At 44.1% G+C, this 23017-nt stretch overlaps 1 protein-coding gene across 1 annotated transcript; it reads left to right on the top strand.

Moving 5' to 3' along the window:
* The first annotated feature begins 3811 nt into the window (after positions 1-3811).
* On the top strand, positions 3812-20612 carry LOC143039036 (chondroitinase-AC-like). Its single transcript, XM_076208888.1, has 15 exons — positions 3812-4006; positions 6307-6612; positions 7071-7224; positions 7803-7911; positions 8416-8480; positions 9094-9292; positions 10469-10589; positions 11238-11394; positions 12039-12207; positions 13592-13706; positions 14568-14696; positions 16727-16960; positions 18104-18303; positions 19626-19788; positions 20253-20612. The coding sequence occupies exons 1-15, from the start codon at positions 3959-3961 to the stop codon at positions 20526-20528; spliced, it is 2445 nt and encodes an 814-aa protein (XP_076065003.1). The 5' UTR covers positions 3812-3958; the 3' UTR covers positions 20529-20612.
* Positions 20613-23017: the final 2405 nt, after the last annotated feature.

The following is a 23017-nucleotide window of genomic DNA, read 5'->3' as shown; positions in this document are numbered from 1 at the left end:
TTCATTAGCCGCCCTATACAACCCTCCTCTCAGAGAGGGTTAAAATATTGCCCCCTTTTAGAGGACTTTTGAAATGGAATTATAGTATTCCCTTACTATGAACTCACTGTACCTCTACATTTTAGCCCTTTGTAATATGTTAGAAACTAGCCTGATAGTCTCGTGACCTGGGTTCAAACCTTGGTTGTGACAGCAAGATTGGTTATTGGTATGGCATCACTGTTCATCAATGATTTATACTATAATGCTACTGGAGTTAAGCAAATAAAGGTACCATTCAAATCTTCCCACATCTGGTGTAAATAATATGCATTCGATTAGTATCGCCGTCGGTATGGCTCTATATTTGTAAATCCCAGCAAATATTTGGCAATACCTTAATCTAACTGAAGGCCTCGGAGGATCGGTATTGATGGTGATATTAAACGTCGTGGTTATCAGACTGGGTTATTTTTCATTTCACATCTTACCTACAACTTCCATTTGAATATGACTTCGCTTACAGAAATTTAGACTTCTCTAAGAGCATTTCAGGAATATGTCTATCATTTGTATAGGTTTACAATAGCTTTCCTATATGTGACGGAAATATATGTTGATGTTTGGAGATTTAAAAAGTGAAATATTGTAACCGAAGCCGTTTTTACTGACATAAACTCTCACCTGCCGGCTCTGGCGAAGCCCGCGGAAGGTCATTTAGTTTTGTGTATGAAGCGACGGCAATAGTCTTAATTTACAAATTTTATTTCGGTATTTTAAAATTACCAAACTTTTTATTTTTTAGAAAGTTTTCAAACAAATTGTAAATAAGATATGAATGGTTGAAGGAATAGTACGAAAAATAAAACGAAAAGGTACCCCACCCCCGTCGATACTATGTAGGCTACATATCCGTCAATACTGTGGGTGTACAGACCAATATCCTTGATCAGCACACCTCAATGTGTGAAGGGATGATGGGTATACAAGATACTTGAAGAAGGGAGTTCTGGAAAATAACGAGTTCGGATTCAAAAAAGGACGGCCCTCTGTAATGAACCTGATAGGATTTTAGTAAATAGCAATTGGCGTACTATTGGAGAGTGCATGTTAGACTAGAGAATGCTTATGACAAGGAGCAACACAAGATTGTGAAAGCTGAAAATTTTAGGAGGGTTTGAAAGAACATAATTTACTGAAAGATAGGCTCATACAAACAGTATTGAAATATATCGGAGAGAAACGTAGGCCACCTGTGACTGAATATGTGAGACCAGCTCGTTTCCGATTGCGTCACAAAAATATATATAAGAATGAATTAAATCATTCAAAGTGCAGCAGCTAGAATTGTTTATAGCCTTGCTGAAAATACATAAGAAAAAAAGTGTAATTGCATACACAAGAAGAGCGAAGAGAAAAGTGGCAGGACAGTTATCTTCAGATCGGAGAAAGGAATAGAGAAAATGAGGATCTGTTAATATGGAATGAAAGAACATCAAGAGGAAATACAAAAATATTAAACATAAATAATAATAGATTAACGAATAATAAAGTAAAACACAGATAAACAAGTTAATAAAGTCAGACTTAAAAATGTGAGGAAGCACTATTTTCTTTACATACAAAGTAATACAATCACGTAAATTAGGTAAAAATAAACACATCATGCGCGCGCGCGCACACCAAGGGTTTGCAAGTCCAAGGATAAGGCTGCATCAGTACACAAGACATTTCACACAGTATCTTTTGCGTACCTATTACAATGGCTTTCGGCAGCTCATGACTTGACGGAGATCGGTAGGGTTTATAATATTAGTTTAAACGATGAAGCAACTCCGTGAAGTGAGGAAACTGGAAAAGAAAACGAAGAATTCTGAAACCATAGCCTACATATCTAACCAAATTCAGCCAAAAAAATGAATAAAATGAATAAATAAAAACATTGTTCTAGGGGCATCATTCCATATGAAAGATTATATTTTCCTTTTGGCAACTGTGATGGAACACTCAGTCTTGTCATTTAAGGATAAAATGAAAAAAAAAAATCTCCAAATTAGTTCAAGGTGGACATAACCGTCCTTACTGACCCCTGCATGGGAGACATGCTTATGACGAGTTAACACCATATTTGTACGACGTTTCGATTATTTCAAGTACTTGAAAAAGCTGTAATAAGCGAAACGTCGTACAAATAAAGGCTTCGTCCTCTTATGGTGTCTAACTCGTCAGTCTTGTCGGCAACTGCTATTTTCATGAAAAAGACAAGCTTATGCAACTCACGCAGTTGTTATCACTTCTTGATAAAAAATCTGAGGTTCAATTACAATTTCTTCCCAACATGAATAATCCCATCCAACCTCTGGTTTCGCTTTCTCTTAAATCATATTTCATTTTGAAATACGCAGTACGCTAGATGATTTGCGCGATTTTAAAATTATGATTTTGAAGACGACAATAATTTCGCCTATTTCTTTTCTCTTTCAGTTTGTGGCATCCCAATGTATGCAAACTTTCCTCACAATTTGTCGTCTGGCTCTTGTGTTTTGCATTTTTTCTATTGTGTATATGCATATGTCAGTGTGTTCACAATGTGTTTACAGTTATATATCTGTTTGCATATCTCCTGCTATGGGAAACTGCAGGTGTAACATTATCTCCGTTTGAAATCTACTTGCGTTGATTTGTGTACAGACGTTTTCCCAGCTCATGTACGGGACAGCAAATGTAATGCATATTTTGAAGGGCGTTTAATCTATGTTGTATTTTTGAAAGAGAGTTTCCATATTGTGTTACTCTTTTTCACTGCAACTGATTTGTTAACTCTTGCCAGACGATTGTATTCTGCGATATTCCATACATTTCTTATCAAGTACTTGTCCTATACTTTTATCAGTCTTCGTATTTTTCCATTTGTTATTTCATCTGAGTAGTTCAATTAGTACAATTTTCCTATCCTTAGAGGAGGAAATAAAATCATAGTGTTGCATTTCTCCGCGAAATCTATGTGTTCGCGTTTTTATGGATGTTCAACAAGATTTTCACCTAACGAATCACTATGAAACTATTAATTTGGTGTCTACAGCGTTCGAGTCACTCATGTACTAGAGTCCAGTGACTAGACGCTTAGGAGTCTATGGAACGATGAGCATGACACGTGATCGAAGAGCCCATCGATCATGAAATCAATGTGATATAGATATGATCACTAGTCAAAATATCCATCAGGTGCGTGAGTTCTCTTTATTTGTCTACTCTTTTCGGCCAGGAATATAATCAGAACAAATAAATAAATAGATAAATTAACAAAGAAAAACAAATGCATAAATAGATAAATAGAGATTGATAAATACGTTAATAAACAAGTAAATCAATAAAACAAATAAATAATAATACCAACATTGCGTCGAGTGAACGAAAGATTTAATCACTTCGTCGCTTATTTCTTATTACACAAGACTGCCTTACACGAGGAGTTCGAGTTTATTCCAACTGAACACTGGGCAGTAATGAGCACAGCGCGTGGGTGCTTTCGAGACATGAAAGGAAGGAAAAACAAGAGGAGTAGGGGGAGAAAGAAGGAGGAAGAAGGGAGAAAGGACGAGGTGGGAGGGGAAAAACGAGGAAGGGGGAGAAGAGAAGAGGAAGAGGAAGGGTAGGAGGAGGGAGAGGAAGAGTAGGAGGAGGGAGAGGAAGAGGAGGAGGAGGGAGAGGAAGAGTAGGAGGAGGGAGAGGAAGAGTAGGAGGGAGAGGAAGAGTAAGAGGAGGGGGGAGACGCGGAGGAAGAGGAGGAAGAGCAGGGGAAGGTGAGGTGGGCACAATGAGATAAACTTTGGTTTTGACTGTGAACGGTGCTGGTTGTGAAGAAGACTGACAGGACGACGGTGTGAGAGCGTCGTTACTATAATAAGCAAAACAAGAAGAAGAAGAGAAGGAGGAAGAAGAAGGGCTCTTGAGTCACTAGTGATCACTTCCAGATACCATGGATGAGCATTTAATGCAAATCTTTCTGGTTTTCATATCCATTCTGGTGAGTTCAGACCGATCTTGTAAAGAATATCCACGCTCTCTCACTCACTCTCACTCTCACTCTCTCACTCTCACTCTCTCTCTCCGCGAATTTTGCTTTCGTTGTATTCCTCAGTCATTCGAAAAAATATACACATTATCCAACATGGCAGGAACATTTCTAAACGCCAAGTCCTTTCACTACACTTGGGAGTTCAGAAAGAAGAGGAAGTGTATGCATGAGCTCGTGAGAGAGGTAAATGGAGAGGAACGGAAGTCTGTAGGGGAGAGGGAGGACAGAGAAGGGATTTGTAGAAAGAGTTTGACATAAGATGGAAGTGTGAGACTGAAAGTGCTTTGGGCCGTGTCTGAAGGCTTATTGCGTGCCTGATCAACCTCAAGGTGCAGAAGTATAAGATTTTATTGTTTATTTGGCTTGACGATGTACTACAAGAAGAGGGACGTCTGAGAGAATCATCTTCTTTATCTTCATCTGGAAGCACTATTTAGCTTTCAGTTAAATTTCTTGAATAGACAGAAGAATTGCCAGACAAGGAATGTGAATCTTGTATCATGAAAAGCTCCGACTGGGTAAAATTTTTGTTCGTTACTGTATATTTTGTCCTGTTCACTTTACATACAGTATCGAGTGCGAGACGTTCATTTGAACAGTGATATGTGGTTGAGCGCTTATTTTACGCTGGATGAATTGCTGACTGCAATCTTGCTAGTGTACTCTTTTTTTTTTTTTTTTGTCCTATATAGGACACTTGTGTTCTTAGGCGCTGTATGCGTGTTGTGATTCACCACGGTCTTGGATCACTTGCTGGACTCGTGATCGACAACTATTACCCACCCGAATGAGAGCTTTGAGCTCATATATGGCCCGATCTATGGGTAATGCTGTGACCTTACGCACGCGCACACACACACACACATGGCGAGGTTGGTAGAGTATCCGGCTGCCACTACGGGGATCCGGAATCGAATTCCGCCTAGGGCTCAAATAATTTCAGTATCGCTGCGCTGCGGGTTGTTACTCCTACTCTCGTGGGCGGGGAGTTGGGTGTGTGTGTGTGTGTGTGTGTGCGTGTGCGTGTAAGGTCACAGCATTACCCATAGATCGGTCATATACGAGCTATGAGCTCTCTTCCGGAAGGGAAATAGCTGTCGATCATGAGTCCAACCCGTGATTCAAAGACCATGGTGAATCACATACACACACACAGTGCCCAACTCCTTGCCCATGAGAGTTGGAGTAGGGCTCGCAGTGCAGCGACACTGAAATTTTCAGCCCTGGGAGGGACTCGAACTCGGATCACTGATTAGCAGTCGAGACCTGTACTACTGCACCGTCGAAGCGCGCGCATGTATGTGTGTGTGTGTGTGTGTGTGTGTGTGTGTGTGTGTGTGTGTGTGTGTGTGTGTGTGTGTGTGTGTGTGTGTGTGTGCGTGTGCATGCGCCCTTAGTTTTTCTCATAGCTGAGTGGATATTCATAGATTAACCATTCTGTGAGTGATTGTATCGAGTTTCATGTTCTGTCAGCTCTTTTGAGCAGCGATATGTTCACTGGGTAAATGTCGAATGTAGTATTTCTATAACATGTTTAATTCTCTGTCCATGCTGTGTAATATGTCCTTTGTTCTGTAAATGCTTTGTAGTTTTGCATGATGCATTTCTGTAGTATCAGAGTTGGACCTATGCTAGGGCAGCTAGATAGTGAGAAGATACTTATTCGAGACTGACGTTCATACTAGACCTAAGCAGGGGATGCAGTGCCAATTCTATAGGTGCTGGAAGGCCTGACACAAGCCTGTCATTTTATCATGTTTCTATATACAGTGGGCAAAAATCAAGGATTTCACTTTGCCATAGAAAGCCAGGTAAAAGATTTTCAGGTGAGTAAAAAGGTAAGGAAAGCTTGCCATTTCTATGTTTCTATATACAGTGCGAAAAAATCGAGGATTTCACTTTGCTACAGAAAGAGAGAGACAGATTTTCAGGCGAGTGAAAAGGGTATAATGTGAACAGATCATTTCGCTTAGGTGCCGGAGCGGCGTTTGGGTGAGATCCGACACTCCTGGACCTCAGGACGATGTGGTAGTGTAATGAACCTGTTCCTCCCCGCTCAGCTTTGATTCCCCCTCAGTAACAGACGCCGCCACTCATTCACCCCTGCATCGACGGGCGGGAGGCAGTTAAACAAAACGAAGATTACAAACGAAAACTTAGTACATCAATGACGAGGACAAATAGCCTCGTTTAGTCAAACAGGATAATATTTTCTAGTGGAAGCTGAGTGTCCTTGGTCCCTTTTGCAGACCACCAGCACCGCATCTGGATGGACGTCCAAGGGTTCCCGCTCACAGGAAGATGACCAACAGGAAGATCCTGACTCTGCCAGCTTCCCTTCATCCAGATGGGAGGTGGAAGTCCCTCAGGGAACAGGTTCTGGCGTGGTGGCGGGTCCCTTATGGGGTGGAGGGAGGTACGAGAAGGCTCTCAAGGAAGCCCTTGGGGTCGTTGAGGATCGCGTGGAAGCTTGGGCACTGAAGATTGGCAGCCACCAGAGCTCTGCTTATATCCTGAATCTGATGCAGGATGACGGGTCCTTCAAGGATCTCAAGGTAGGGAGGAAATATGCGAAGTATATGTATCATGATGTGTCGAGTTTAATCCTCGAAGGGTTTGTGTACCTTTAAATTCTTTGTTCTGGCTTACGCAAAACTATTTTATTCAGATTACTGGTGGCCTTAGGGCGTTTAAGGATTAAAGAACAGTTTCAATTAACCCTTAAAGACTTTGTTACTCACACTTTCTTCACGCACGCACGCACGCACACACACACACACACACACACAAGTCCGTGTGGAATCTCCGGCATAAACACGTTCATAAATCTGTTAACAAATAAATACGCATGTTAGGATACCTCGCTCGTTTACTTTGTAGTAACACCAAAGAAACTAAACCCACGAAAAAAGTCACGTACTACCAACCCATTACACCACTGCGCGGAACTGTACCAAGTTCCTTTGTCCGCAACCTCACCACTGCCTCGACTGTCCCTCCTCTCCCACTGCAGTACGAAGAGTCGTTGGCCGAAGGCTCTAAGGCGTTCCAGAGGCACGGACGTCGAGCTGGGGCTCTCGTCATCCACCTGCTCGAAGGAGAAGACCTCTACGACAAGATCCTGTTGACCTACAAGTACATCGTCTACTCAGCCCCGGAGAACATGGGTAGGCGGGGAGTTACTTTCTTGCTAGTGGCTGTTGAATATGACCATCGCCGTGATCTTAGAGGGGAGTTGTGTGTGTGTGTGTACTTGTAAGGTCGTATTACCGATAGATCGGTCATATTTGAGCTCTGAGCTCTCTTCCGGGAGGGAAATAGCTATCGATTACGAATCCAACATGTTATTCAAGACCATGGTGAATCACACACACACACACACACACACAAAATGGAGCTTGATGTTCTGCCAATCGAGCTACTGTATCTCTTAATGTACTAAATTATATTCAAGCAAATTCATTTAGTTGAGGGGGCGGGTCTCACCCCACAGTGAAAAGGTTAGAGTAGAGTAGGGCGTAGTACGAGACTTGTTGGCGTCATCTCTATGTACCCGTCACACCGTCCCCTCCGTTCAGTCGACCAACCCTGGCTTCGCTCCATCATAGTGAAGGTTTGTGGTATGGTGTAGAGGGATTCCTTGCATGTAAGATGTAGGTTCTGTCCCATTCACGTCCACGATCATCACAACGTTTGCAAAACGAGAAAAAAAACCTGTAGCCTCATACGCCTCTCATCCTCTCAGATCTAAACTGGTGGGGCCACGTCGTAGGAACGCCTCAGCTCATGTGGGAGGGAGTCTTCTTGGGCCGCAAACGCCTCCCCACTCAGCTCCTGAGGGACCTCCTCGACAGGTAAGGAACCCCTATTCACCTCGGAGCGAGTTTCGTTGGTAGACATTCCTGCGCCAAGCATCGAAGACCGTAAGGTACTGAGTGAAGGCGAAACTTCGTGGGGATGGTTAAAGAAAAGGTTCAAGAAAGGTGGCAGAAAAGGGGGGGGGGGACTAATTAAATCTTTCATTGGTCGTCTACTCTTATTTTTTTTTTTTTTTAGAAAAGAAACTCTGTTCCTTTTGTTTTCCTTTTATTGTCCTTTGAAATATAGATTAAAAATGTGTGTGTGTATGTATCTAATTGTATCTAACTCCATTTACCTAATTGTAGTATACAGGAAAGGAGCAACTCTCGTGTGTGTGTGTATGTGTGTGTGTGTGTGTGTGTGTGTGTGTGTGTGTGTGTGTGTGTGTGTGTGTGTGTGTGTGTGTGTGTGTGTGCGCGCGTGTGCACTCGGTTGTGCATGAGCTACTGGAAAGAGTAGTATGCATCTTGATTGCCTGTCCACCTTTTGTCCCACAGGTACTGGGTAAAGACACCATTTGGTCCCTGCTGGAACTTCGAAAAACAGGACGAGACGATGGCAGGTGAGTAACGACTCGTGTTGTTCATTTCATAGATTCCTGATACAGTCACGCTTTATTCTACGTCCAGGGTTAGTTTTTACTGGAAACCTCGTTGCTGAGAGGTGCTTGGAATAGGAGGGGGACCTGCATGGAAGCTTTGGGAAAAGAGGGGAATAACGTCAGCGTGTGAATAAAGCGACACATCCACCACCACCCCTTGCCCCACGGCGTATTTTCCCCAATGATGATGGTGACAATATAGATCGGATTCTGGGACACCCACAGACAAAGGCATAGCCCAGGGGCAACCAGAGAGTACAGAAATGTGTCATCTGGTATGAAAGATGGTTAAAATATTTGCCCAGAAACTGTATTTCAGGAACTCAAGTGTGAGTGAGGGTTGCACCAGATATTAAGCGATTATTTTCTCTACCAACTCATGGGTTTGTTCTTCGCATGAAGGAGGGCCCCATTTCGAATCCAGCAACAGCTAAGGTGGACTGCATCTGCCCTGGGACCCCGAGGCTCTGAACATATCACTTTTCTGGAGACATTACTCTTAGCCAACGATTCTTTCCAATTCTTCCATCCCTTTTCCATCCTTCATTCTCCTTGCTTCATCACCCTTCTGCAGGAGGGAACCTTGGAAACCGCGCTCTGCTGGCCGAAGTCGAGGCCCTTGTCGAGGAGGAGCTGAAACGTCGGGGTGAGGGCACGGGGCCCGAGGAGCTCCGCCTACCGGGGCGAAACTTCGACGCCCGGCACGCCCAGGTCCGCGAGAGGCTCCACACCGAGCTCGTGGAGCGAGACGGGTTCGACGGCAATGGCTTCAGGTATAAACGAGACGCTGCGCGGCTCGTCTTGTTGGCTCTGCTTGCAGGTCGTCTGCGAATGTCTGCGTTTGGCTATGATTGTGTGTCCATGTCTATCACTATCTCCATGTCTTTATATATCTATCTCTAGGTCTCTCTGTCTGTCTGTCTGTCTCTGGGTCTCTCTTTCTGTCTCTGAGTCTCTCTTTCTGTCTCTGGGTCTCTCTCTGTCTGTCTCTGGGTCTCTCTTTCTGTCTCTGGGTCTCTCTGTCTGTCTCTCTTTCTGTCTCTGGGTCTCTCTGTCTGTCTCTGGGTCTCTCTGTCTGTCTCTCTTTCTGTCTCTGGGTCTCTGCCTGTCTCTCTTTCTGTCTCTGGGTCTCTCTGTCTCCGGGTTTCTCTCTGTCTCCGGGTCTCTCCTTCTGTCTCTGAGTCTCTCTCTTTGTCTCTGAGTCTCTCTGTCTCTGAGTCTCTCTGTCTCTGTCTCTGAGTCTCTCTCTCTGTCTCTGAGTCTCTCTCTCTGTCTCTGAGTCTCTCTGTCTCTGAGTCTCTCTGTCTCTGTCTCTGAGTCTCTCTGTCTCCATTTCTGTTTCCATGTCTATCTAGCACTTTTTTTACGAATTCTCATTCATCTTAACCTTCTTTCGTACACATTATCTAGATGCCTAACACCCATTGTTAGCAAAGAAACTAAACTTAACCACCAGTTCCTACGAGTAATCGATCTATCCAGCAATGTTATTTTCTCCATCTGCCTTCTCTCCAACCTCGCTTCAACTCCAACTACGCCACTGCCCAGGGCCCTCACATCGGGGAGAGTGCATATGCCCCCCCCCCCTGGGGCCGCACATGTAGGGGGCGGCAATTCTAGTCCGGACATGCCGCCCATAAGGCTGACAAAATGATAATAAAAGAAGGTCAAAGGAGTCCTGAAAATTTTACCGTAATATACGAATTTTGCGTTAGAATCAACTGAATATGAAATATTTTCCCCTTATCCTTTGTGCAATAGGGACATTAAATGCAAATTTTAAAATCCGTTTAGTTTTTTCGCAAGCCAATAGCTATAATAGGCAGTAAGTAATGGTGGAGATGGGGGAGGTGGGGGGGGGTTGTCACTGAGAACTTTGCCCCGGGGCGGCACTTAGTCATGTAAAGGTTCTGCCGCTGCCCCTCGAGTAACTCACAGTTCCTCCGCAGGCGAGATGGTTGCCTCCACCAACACAACATAAAAGGCGGAGGGAGCACGCAGCATCACTACTACTTGAACTACACCCTCCAACACATATACAACAACAACTACGGGAAGGAGTTCCTGAGAGTAAGTTTCAGTTTGTCTTTTGCAGAGGCTCCCTCACGGGGAATAATATTCTCGTTTATGTCGGCAGACACTGTAGGATGCTCGCGTGGGCGGGGCTTAAGACAGAAGGGGGAGGAGCTTATGGCAGAAGGGGACGGGGCTTGTAATGAATTGTAATGGATCACAATAAACTGTAATTAATCACACTGGGTTACAATCGATCAGTGGTTAAACATGCCAACACTAGATCTTTCGATTCAAATTAAAAATATAAGAAAAAGTAATAATAAAGATAAACATACAAACTGCAGGTAAACAAACAAACAAGCAGACCGATCAATTAGCCGGTGTGCTAAGACGTTTAATTGGATAATAAAATTCAAAATGCACACGAAATGCAAGAAATTAATTTCACTTACCGACTTAACCGATTAGCAAAATTCTTTCTGACTGGCTCTAGATTTAGTTTTACATTTTTCTTTATCGACTTGGGTTTCATTTCAATTTTATTTTTTATTTATTACGTTTTTTCGATTTGATTTGGTTTTCATATTGTTTTTAATTTATCATGTTTTATCGTCTTGATTTTATTTTCATATTTTATTACTACGTTTCTATTTCTGTTATTACCATTGGCATCATTATCATCTTATTTTCTTTCACAAACAGGACGTCTCTGCGGTTGTGTCCTTTGTCCACGGGACGCCGTGGGGTCTGAGCCCGGCCGACGAAGCTGCCATGTACGGCGCCCTGCTCGACTGCCAGCAGTGGCTCTACAGGGGAGAGACGGCCGAGCCGACATCGACAGGCCGATTCATCACTTCCAGTGAGTCGAACAAGAGAGAAGAAAGAGATCGATTAGGGGGGGGGGGGTCCATGAGATTCCAGTGCCATGTGGGAAGATTCGCGTGGACGGGCGTAGATGAGGGAGGAGGAGGAAGAGGAAGAGGAGGGGTAGGTGAAGGAAGAAGGATGAGGAGAAGGCAAGGGAGAAAAAGGCAAGGGAGGAGATGAGGGAGGAGGGTAGGAGGAGGAGGGGTTGAAGGAGGAAGAGGCGAGAAGAAGGAGAGGGAGGAGGACGAGAGGTAGTAGTAGGAGAGGCAGGAGCAGGAGAGACAGGAGGAGAGGGAGTAGGAGAAGGAGAGAGAGAGAGAGGGAGGAGGAGGAGAAGAGGCAGGAGGAAGAGAGGCAGGAGCAGGGGAGGCAGAAGGAAGAGAGGCAGGAGCAGGGGAGGCAGAAGGAAGAGAGGCAGGAGCAGTAGAGGCAGGAGGAGGGAGGGAGGGAGGGAGGAGGTGGAGAGGAAGGAGAAATAATAGCAGGAAGAGAATGAAGAGGAGGAAGGGGAGAAATGCATACGATTCATCTCAATCAACTCCTTCCGCACTGAATGTCACTTTTCTTATAGTCCTGCCTTTGCCAGGTGATTTCATTCATCTCTGAAAACACACCTCCCTCTGATCCTTCCGGCAGACTACATGGTGACAAAGGACGCGACAAGGGTGGCCGTTCTCCTGACGGGGGAGAACCTCCTGAAGCTGGGCGATGTCGAGCGGAACCGTGCCGTGAGCGCAGCCATGGATCGTGTTCGGGACCCTCTGGCAGAGGGCGCCGCGCTTGTGGGCAACCGACACTTCTTCAAGTGGGTAACCGTCTCGTCCAGTGTTTCTCAACCTTTTTTTTCAGGCGACCCCAATATGATCTTCATGATATAAACGCGACCCTGCTAATCTATATATGTGTTAATATCACTTGGACAAAATGTAGTGGCACATTTGTAAATACTAATCACGAAGAACCCACAGTCGGAATAAAAGGGAAACTTAGAAGAAATTTAGCCGAATATAGGAGTTATACTTTCTTCTATTTTTCCCTTTTATTTCGACTGTGGGTTCTTCGTGATTATAATTTACAAATGTGCCACTACATTTTTGTTGTGTTAATATATATGGTTATTGCATTGAATTCATATAATTTTGCAACAACAAAAATTAGCATGAAAGATGTCATGGCGACCCCAGGAAAAACGCTTGGTGACCCCAGGGTTGGGAAACAGTGGTCTTGTCTTTGCTGGAGTGGAGGGGTTGGACTGAAGTTAGGCCGGCCACAAACGTGCAGTTTAAACTGACAGTTACAACTGTTCAGTTATAACTGTCAGTTGAAACTATCAGTTTAAACTGCACGTGTGTGGTCGGCCTTAGGGTGACAAGTGGGTGAAGTGAGGTGAAGGGAGGAAGAAAGGGTTTGATACTTGACACTTCAACATTCTGTGGAGCAAAGTGTGTTCCATCAGGAATAACTTTCCTGCTTCTAAGCAACTCTGAAGTATTTTATTCACAGAGTATTTTGTCCTGTTTAGTGCTAAGCGATTTCGTTCAACTTAAGGGAACCCTCTTCTTTCTTTAATGAAATCAAATCACATTTGTCCTTCCTTTATGAACAGATTTCGATCAATGACGCCATATTCTCAGTTTCCTTTGTCGGCACACTGCAGCAACGATACGGTCAAGTATTATCATTTAAACATGCAACATATAACTGAGGATGGCCACAGGAGGAGATTAAAAATAAAATATAAAAATAATAAAGACGAGAGAGCAACAAAAGACAAAGCAGGATACCTAACGAAATCGGTTTTACAGTAGAACATAAACTCAATGTTCTTTATTTTTCCATTTAGAGCAGTTGGTGTATTTTATTTGGAAGAGCGGTTCTTATTCCCAGGTGTGTAGAGAAAAATAGTTAACAAGGACACACGTACCAAGATAAAAACTGGAAAACCTTCTAGATATAACCGAAGTTGGACTTAAACAACAAAACGAGAAGAACCGCATAATCCTCAAAACTCCTTTAATCATCTTGTTTGAATCACTTCTATTTCCCTCTTTCTAAAGGAACAGAGTGGACGTCCTTCACGATGATACTCCAACAAACTACAGACGATCTTATTAGGCTCAGGGGGAGGTGGGGTGTGTGTGATGATAAACAAATTAGAGTAACTCATTTGCACCCTGATGCGCTTCCAGTTCGGACCTGATGGCTCACCAGAGGACTTCCTTCTCGGCCATGCTCAGGATTCTGTCCAACCGGACATCCCGGCCGGAGACCTGGCCCACACAAAACGCCCACGGATACTTTCAGGTAAGTCTCGCCGACTCTCCAGAATCCAGACTGGTAATAATCTACTGGTAATTCTATTCATCCATCTGCCTGTTTACTCATCTAGCCCTTCATTAATCTACAGTGTGTGTGTGTGTGTGTATGTGTGTGTGTGTGTGTGTGTGTGTGTATGTGTGTGTGTGTGTATTTACCTAGTTATATTTCACGGGAAGGAGAGCTACGCTCGTTGTGTCCCGTCTCCATATCTCATTTTATCTAAACTATTCTTAAATTCATGTATTGTTCTTGCACACACTACTTTTTCATCCAACTTGTTCCAACTGTCTATTACTCTGTGAGGAAAACTGTTCTTTTTCAGATCTCTTCTACAGCTGTCCTTCTTGATTTTGTGTGCGTGTGCGCGCGTGTGTAAACAGATACTAGCAACCAAAGTTCGATTCAAAACTAGTTTAATGAGCATAATCAATGTTTCCTCGTTAGGAAAGTGTACGTGTGTCTGTAAAGCGTGAGTTGTTCTAGAACAGGTAAATCTATGTACAAAAATGTCTCAAAATATAGTCCTTGAACAAGAATGAACAAGTTGCATGCACAATCACGAGTCTATATTGCTGCCATAATGATGAGTGCAATGGTGCGCGCGCCAATCAGAACACAGGATTATGGAGTCTTTTATCTCGTAATGATGTAGATTCTTCAAGCCACATAACACCCGAGATACTAGCTAACACTAATAACACATCTTAAAGGTTTGATTATAACACTATTAATATATTCTATATGTACTTAAACAATGCAAAAATGCATATATTAGTTTAAGACCAATTCGTTTTCTTTAAAACGTTCTAAAAAAAAATTCTATAATTTTACTATTTCTTTCGTCAGGGTGATGGGGTGTTGACTGTACTTGTCGACGGACACGAGTTGGGCAAGAGAGGGAGCGAAGTGCTCTTCGTCTACGACTGGGCACGCATCCCAGGCGTCACTTGCCAGTACACCCACAAGATCCCTGTGGTAGGTAAGGGGGCGGTGCATCTGTGGGTTCCCCAGGGATCAGCCAGGTTGCCTACACTCTCAGTGTGGACCTGGTTGTATGTTTATTCGTGTTTTTTTCTTCTACATATGAATTATTGGAATCTAAAGACGAATGAATAGATAGAAAGCAGAGCTGGGCGCGTTACCGACGGACAGATAGTGCGTTACCGAAAAATTTATATACATGTATATTATATATATATACGCATTGTATACACACACACACACACATTATATATATATTGGGCGGTGGAAGTAAAATGAAGATGCTCTCTGAATAGGTTATACTCTTACGTTACGACCACTTTGGTCTTCTTCACAGAGTTGTCTACAGAAGGTTTTAAATGTCACATTTTCTATCACTCTTGAGGGGCCACTCGGTTGGGTCACAGCGTAGGAAGGTGAGTATTTGTCTGGTGTCTCAGCGAGTCTAGTATAAGGACACTTGCCACCTTTGATAAGCAGATGAATCCCTCTCTTCCATTAGTGCTTTCTTTTACGTTTATGTATGCAGCTTCAATCGTTTTTCTTGTTTTCTTTTCATGACCCTTTCTGAGGACTTTGGCCTCTTTCCAATGGGGAAGGTGGCCAAATTTGTCTGCATGCTGGACTAAGGAGTTGGACGTCCTGTGCGCTCTAAGGTCATTTTTATGTTCATATATACGTTTGTCTAAACCTCGGCTCGACTCACCGAAATAGGAGGCTGAGCACCCTTTACAAGGAATCTCATAAACCACACTTAGCTCATTGATAGGACTTTTTTCTTGTCTTTTCACAATTCTCGCTATTTTGTTGGAGGAGACTTTGGCTGTTTTGAGTCCACCTTTCATTAGGAGTCGATCGATGTTCTCGGTGTTAAGCGCGTTGGGAACGGTTATGTAAGTGTGGGTCTTCTCGCTCTCGGATTTGTGGGCATTTGTCCAATTGTGGATTTCTTTGGCTTTGTTTCTCATCCTGCAACTTAAGCCACTAGGGTATCTCAGTTCTTTGAACGTTTTCGTAATATAATCGAGTTCATCTTCTAAATACACGCTACTACAAGTTCTGTAGGCTCGAAGAAAGAAAACAATCAGAACTCCTGTTTTCACCCTCTCGCTAAGACCCGAAAAATAATGGACAAAATCATCTATTCGTGGGTTTCCTATACACTGCAAATTTTACCACACCGTTTGTCCTGTGAATCAGTGTATCAAGAAACGGTAGTTTGCCTTCTTTTTCTATCTCAATGGTGAACTGGATGTCTTTGTTGACACCACTGAGTCTCCTCAATTTATTTTCCACAGTAGCAGAACTCGGTAAAATTGCGATGATGTCATCGCTGGCATTTGGTCTAAGCCTAGGGCACAAGACCTTGATTAACAGCCATTATATCATGCTGCTTTTCAGAAAAGGAGAACTAATAATTATAATGGACTAAAATTCCTATTTTTCTGGCGTATACAGTCCCACACTCACACAAAACGGACAGCAAATTAACTTTTATTCCCGAAGAAATCTATGGGATTATTCGCGCTGTCATTACAGATAGATATTTCACCAAGTTTGCAAAAATCATTATTACTACTGTCGTCATCTATTTTTCTAAACTTCTAATTACTACTGATACTGCTTCTAATTATTGTGTAAGAATAGCATCTAATTATATTTCCGACAAAAGATATGTTAGATATTATCTTTAATATATGGTTTAGATTTAAGATTTCATTATAATCATTCACACATTTATCCATCTATGCATCGTAGTTTATAGTTTGAAACTGGACAAAGCCAGACCATATTTTGTCTCAGCTAATTAGACTGGGATGAATTTTATGATATATTACATTATTCAAGATATATGGATCATTGTAGGCAGTCCTGATTTTTCCCTCAATTTTCTGACGTTAATCAAGACACAATCTGCAGTCTCTGAGTATTAACGGTTACATTGAGCAAGTCTGTGATTAAGGAGACTGCACCCCATCTCGACCTATGATGTAGTACTCAATGCAATTACCCCTACACCCCAGTTCCACACAGCGAGGTACTGGTCAGAACACGCCTTCAACAACGAAACCTTCGTGGGCGGAGCATCCGACGAGGTGGTGGGCGTGGCTGCAATGGTCTACGGGCGTCCTGCGGTGCCTCTCAAAGCCCGCATGTCCTGGAACTTCTTCGATGACGTCATAGTCGCCCTCGGGACGGACATCACTCTCGAGGCTTCGCGTACCTCCCTGGAGAGCGTGACAACCACACTGGCACAGGTAGGTAGGTAGGAGGAAGAAGAAAATGGGGCGTGGAGAAGGCGAATTGAGACAACATAAGAATAGAGGAGACTGCAAGAGACCATAAGCCCTACACTAGGCAGTTCCATGTCCCTTACCACCTGTCATCCCTATCCATAAAGCTGTTTCATCTTTTCTTAACCAGTAGTTCCGGCGCTCAGTACTACATGGTTACTAAGTCTATTCCATTCGTTAACCACGGTTGGTAAAACACTTCTTGCCAATCTTCTTCTACCTAAATTTGTCTAGGAAAGGGGAGGAAGCTGAACACGATCCAGAAGGGAAATCACAATGTTACAGTAATAGGGCAATGGGTCTATCCATCAACTGTAGGTTTGCATAAGATAGCGAAATACCACTTCACAGTACGCTGGAGGCAAAGTCCATTATTACCAAATCAGCTCATTCTCAGGGAGGTGTGCCTCGTGTGTGACGTCACTTGGAGTGAACATAATGAAAAGGTTGAAGGAAATTGAACAAATGGTTGCCCTGGGGTCGCAGTCGTATAGTAAGGGTGAGGAGGTAGATCCAAGAGTCAATAGGGTGTATCGTGCCAGATGACGTCAGAGCTCCGATGCTCCGCCCCTGCGCAGACTGGTACGAGTTGTGGGGGGCAAAGTGAGATGATTTGATACCTACAAGCTTTGTCTAGAAAAATCAAAGCAACATTTTTTTTAAAGATGATGGTTGTAACGGGATGGTACGAAAACATTTGACATTCGTGCAATTGAATAGAAGGTGTAAAGGAATGAATGTACAGTACATGTAAAGGGTCAAGAGAGATGAACTTACAAACAAGAATCTATGCGTGTACACACATCCACATCCAAACACAAACACACACACATACACACACACACACACACACACACACACACACACACACACACACACACACACACACACACACACACACACACACACCAGATAGTCGGGACAAATCTGTAAAGATCATTTTTGATGACTGAAAGCTTTCAAAAAAGGACAAAGAAACAAAGTGGGTCGCTCTTTTGATAAATCAGAACAGCATAGTCAAAGCAGGAACGAGAGAAACTGATCCTCTGAAGAAATAACGATGCGCGTTTCCAAGGGGGGAAAAAATCTCATTTTCATTCTTTACAGTTGGTACTGGAAGGTGACGTCACTGTGGGACTGAGTGACGGCCAGCAGCTGGTGCTGGAGCAGCTGGGTAACTGGAGTTTCTCGCATCCGAAGTGGCTGCACCATCGAAATATCGGATACGTGATCCTCGACGGACACGAGGACGTCAAGATAGCGGCGGAGGAGCGGACCCGCGACGATGTCAGTATACGCGTGTTCAGGTGAGTCACGACTCACGCGTGGATATGTCGTCTGATCCAAGGTAAAACGAATACTATAAGGTACGTTAGCGGGGGTGGGGGGGGTGGGGGTGAGGGAGAGCCAGAAAACCTCACCACTGCGCAGGTAGATGATGACGTCAACGGAAATATCGAGACCAGGGTTCCGCGGGTCGAGAGCTGTCAGTCACTCACACACCAGTGTGTGGAGCGAAGCTCCATCTTCTGATTAAAGGGGTAGCTAAGGCAGACAAATAACATATAAAAATGCCAACAGTTTGTATAGTGCAGAAGTGCAATGCCGTTAGACTGAAAGGTGATAAAAATATACATTTCTTTTCAGTACCCAAAGATAAAGAACTTAGAAAGAAATGGATTGAATTATGTGGCACACACAATACTCGATCATCTGGATATGTATGCAACCGTCATTTTGAAAGTAACTATTTATTAGCAACATTTCCTGAATTTTTCATTCAATTGCAAATAAACAGACTAAAGAATCCGGTTAAAACATAATTGAGCTTGGAGGAGATAAAGGTCTACATATAAAATCCACGCAAATCCAAAATGTAATATAATAAAAACCATATGATGCTTTTATGTGTCATTACTACTGGGTTTATATTCAGCTAGTTGGTGTGTATCAACAGTATAATATCTTCCTCATCTAGGCTACCTGATCAACATATAAATTGACATGTCATCCCATCTAATAACTCGTCATATTGATATAATCCACCTAATGTGAAAGCATGGAAAACATTTTTATAACTTTTCTGGCGGTCATATCTCAGATACTGATAATTTGAAGATAAGAAAGTGATACTGAGTAATTTCAGTATTATGTGAACATCATAGTGTAATTTTAAAGTTTACCATACATACAGATGGTTTTCTTTAAAGTTTACATTTTCTTCCACCTCTCACTCTCTCTCCCTTCTCTGAATTTCCTATGACGTCACGGTGGAGGTGAGCGGAGGGGGGGGGGTGCTCAACATACCTTATAGTATTCGTTTTACCTTGGTCTGATCCTTCCGTCCAAATGCTCGCCGCATTTGCGGTGATTTTTCGCGTTATCGCTTTGCTAAATATGTCGCAAATATCGGGTTGCGTTTGTCCGTGGAGAACGTCTGTTCATCAGGGCCTGTCTTTGTCAGGACAGAGTATATTTGTAAATTGCATTTAATTTCAGAAACATCTTAAACAACGTGTACCGAAATCTATTCAAAGAACTATCTCTTATTTGACATTGTATAATGTATCTATTTCTATCGCATTTGTTACATAACGCGCCTCCTCGGGTTCCTCTCCTCCCGCTGCAGCGCCTGGCTGGACCACGGCCCGTCGCCGAGTCGCGCGCGGTACTCCTACGCCATCGTGCCCGCCGTCGACGTCCGCACGACCGCGACCTTCGCCCGAGAGCCCAAGGTCCGCGTCCTCCAGCAGGACAGCAAGATGCACGCCGTCACCCATGCGCCGTCACAGGTGAGGGCGAGTGCACCCTAGCCCACGTACGCACGCTATCCCACGCATACACGTACGTGCACAGTCACAAGTACATGAAGGGGTACTCAAAGTCAAAACTCAATCTTAAAAATCAAACTCAAACTCAAAACTGAAGCCCGAGGCTCAAACTCAAAATTTTAACTCAATACTCAAGCCCAAGGCTCAAACTAAAAATCCAAAATCAAAACTCGAAATAAAAAATAAAATTAAAAAAATAACTCAAAACTCAAAATAAAAAATAAAGTAACTCAAAACTCAAAATATAAAATAAAATAATAACTCAAAACTAAAAACTCGTAAATCTTTAATCGAGAAAGACCCCTTCGCTATCAGTGGGATGCCAGGGGAATAAATTAAACCACTTGGAGGTAGCCAAAATACAAAAAAGTTCCACCTGGTATGGAAGCGGAGTTCGTGTATTATCCCATCGTCCCTACTTTCAGACAACGATGGTGTCCTTCTTCGAGGCCGGCCAGGTCCTCCTCGACACGAACTCGGACTCCGTCGTCCCTGGCGCCGCTCTGACCGTCAGCGCCCCGTGCTTGGCCATCGCGACCCTGGCGCCACGCCAGCTGACCCTGACCTTATCGGACCCCCAGGGCCTCCACGACGTCGTCGTCGTCTCCTTCGACCACGAGGGCGGCCACGCAGACACCAGGGTCGATCTGCCCGGTGGAGAGCGCCGGGGGTCGAGCGTGACCACGGTGATCGAGTGGTGAAGCTCGGGCTGCTAATAAAGTGGTCATGTGTGCTCCTGTTGACTGCGAATGTATTTGTGTTATCCCAACAAGTTCACCAATTCTCTCGTTGTTTTTCTTTACAATAGAGGAGAGATAAGGAAGAAAAGGGGGAGATAGAAGGAGAGAAGAGGAAGAGAGGAGGGAGGAAGAGAGGAGGGAGGAAGAGAGAAGGGAGGAGGAGAGAAGAGGAGAGAGAAGGGAGAAAGGAGAAAGAGAAGGGAGAAAGGAGAAAGAGAAGGGAGAAAGGAAAAAGAGAAGGGAGAAAGGAAAAAGAGAAGGGAGAAAGGAAAAAGAGAAGGGAGAAAGGAAAAAGAGAAGGGAGAAAGGAAAAAGAGAAGGGAGAAAGGAAAAAGAGAAGGGAGAAAGGAAAAAGAGAAGGGAGAAAGGAAAAGAGAGAAGGGAGAAAGGAAAAGAGAGAAGGGAGAAAGGAGAGAGAAAAAGAGAAGAGAAAGAGAGAAGGGAAAAAGAGAAGAAAGGAGAGAGAAGGGAGAAAGAGAGGAGAGAGAAGGGAGAAAGAGAGGAGAGAGAAAGGAGAAAGAGGAGAGAGAAGGGAGAAATGGGAGAGAAGGGAGAAAGAAGAGAAGGAAGGAGAGAAGAGGAGAGAGAAGGCAGATAGAAAGAAGGGAGAAAGGAGAGAAGAGAAAAAAAGAGAAAAGTGAGAAAGAGAGGAGAGAGAAAAGAGAGAAGGGAGAAGGAGAGAGAAAAGGGAGAAAAAGAGAAGGGAGAAATGAGAAAGAATGGAGAGAGAGAAGAGAAGGAAGGAGAGAAGAGGAGAGAGAAGGCAGATAGAAAGAAAGGAGAAAGGAGAAAGAGAAGAGAAAAAAAGAAAAGTGAGAAAGAGAAGAGAGAGAAAAGAGAGAAGGGAGAAGGAGAGAGAAAAGGGAGAAATGAGAAAGAATGGAGAGAGAGAAGGGGAAAGGAAAAAGAGAGAAGGTAGAAAGAGAGGAGAAAGAGAAGAAAGAAAAGGGAGGAGGAGAAAAGAAGAGAAAGAAGGGAGGAGAAAAGGGTGAGGGAACGGAAGAGGAAAGAGGGGAGAGAAAGGAGGAGAAAAATTGGGGAGAGAAGGGAGGAGGGGTGAAAGAGAATGAAGGAGAGAGAGAAAGAGTAGAGAGAGAGGAGGGAAGAAGTGAAAAGAGAAGGAAGAAGGGAAAAGAGATGGAAGAAGGGAGAAGAGAAGGAAGAAGGGAGGAGAGAAGGAAGAAGGGAGGAGAGAAGGAAGAAGGGAGGAGAGAAGGAAGAAGGGAGGAGAGAAGGGATGGAGAAAAGGGAGGAGGAGAGAAGGGAAGAGGAGAGAAGGAAGAAGGGAGAAGAGAAGGAAGAAGGGAGGAGAGAAGGAAGAAGGGAAGAGGAGAGAAGGAAGAAGGGAGGAGAGAAGGGATGGAGAAAGGAGGGAAGGGGAGAAGGGAAGAGGGGAGAGAAGGGAGAGGAAGGGAAGGAGAGAAAAGGGAGGAGAGAGAAGAAGAGAGGAGAGAAGACGAGAGAAGAGGAAGAGGGAGAGAGAGGAGGAAGAAAGGGGAGGAGAAGGGAGGAGAGAGAGAGAGAGAGAGAGAAGGGAGGAGGGAGAGACGGGGAAGGGAGGAGAGGGAGGCGGGAGAAGAGAGGAAGGGAGAAGAGGGAGGGAAGGACAGAGGAGGGAGGCGAAGGGAGAAGGAGAGAAGTGGGTAGGGAGGGAGAAGAGGCGAGGGAGGGAGGGAGGGAGGGAGAAGCGATGAGGAGGTAGAGAATGAGAAGAGAGGAAAAAGGGAAGAAAGTGAGCATAGAGGAAAGGGAGAAAGGAAGGGAAGGAGAGGAGGTAAAGGGAGAAGGGGAAGAGGGAGAAGAGAAGGTAAAGGGAGGAAAGGTGGAGAACGGGGAAAGAGAGTGAGGGAGAAAGATTGGGCTGGGAGAGGAAGGAAGAGAAGAGAGAGGGAAAAGGAAGAAGGAGGAGAGGGATTATAGATGGAGGGAGGGAGAATGTGGGGAGGAAGGAGATGGAAAAGAGATGGAGGGAGGGAAAATGGGGAGAGGGAGGAGAGGAAAAGGGAGTGAAGGAGTAAAGAGGAAAAAGAGATTGAGGGAGAGAGAATGGGTGAGAGGGGGGAGAGGAGGAGGGAAGAGGGAAAAAGAGATGGAGGGAGGGAGAATGGGGAGAGAGGGGAGAGGGAAATGGGAGAGGAGGGAAGAGGAAGGAGATGGAGGGAGAGAGAATGGGGGAGAGGGAAAATAGAGAAAAGGAGGAGAGAGGAAAAAGAGAAGGAAGGGGGAGAATGGGGGAGAGGGAATAGAGGGAAAGGGCAGGGAAGAAGGGAAGGAGGGAGAGTAGGGGAGAGGGAGGAGATGGAAAAGGGCGATAAGGAGGAGGGAGGGAGAATGAGGGGAGGGAAAAGGAGGAAAATAAGAAAGAAATGGTCAGGGGTACAACACAGCTCCACAGGACCATAGACTACTCACAACCGTCGTCAAATAACCTTACCTACCACACATGAAAG

Source organism: Oratosquilla oratoria, chromosome 2 (genome assembly GCF_046742065.1).
Source record: "Oratosquilla oratoria isolate Oo_2021 chromosome 2, ASM4674206v1, whole genome shotgun sequence".
Lineage (NCBI taxonomy): Eukaryota > Metazoa > Arthropoda > Malacostraca > Stomatopoda > Squillidae > Oratosquilla > Oratosquilla oratoria.
This window is presented reverse-complemented; position numbering and strand designations above follow the sequence as displayed.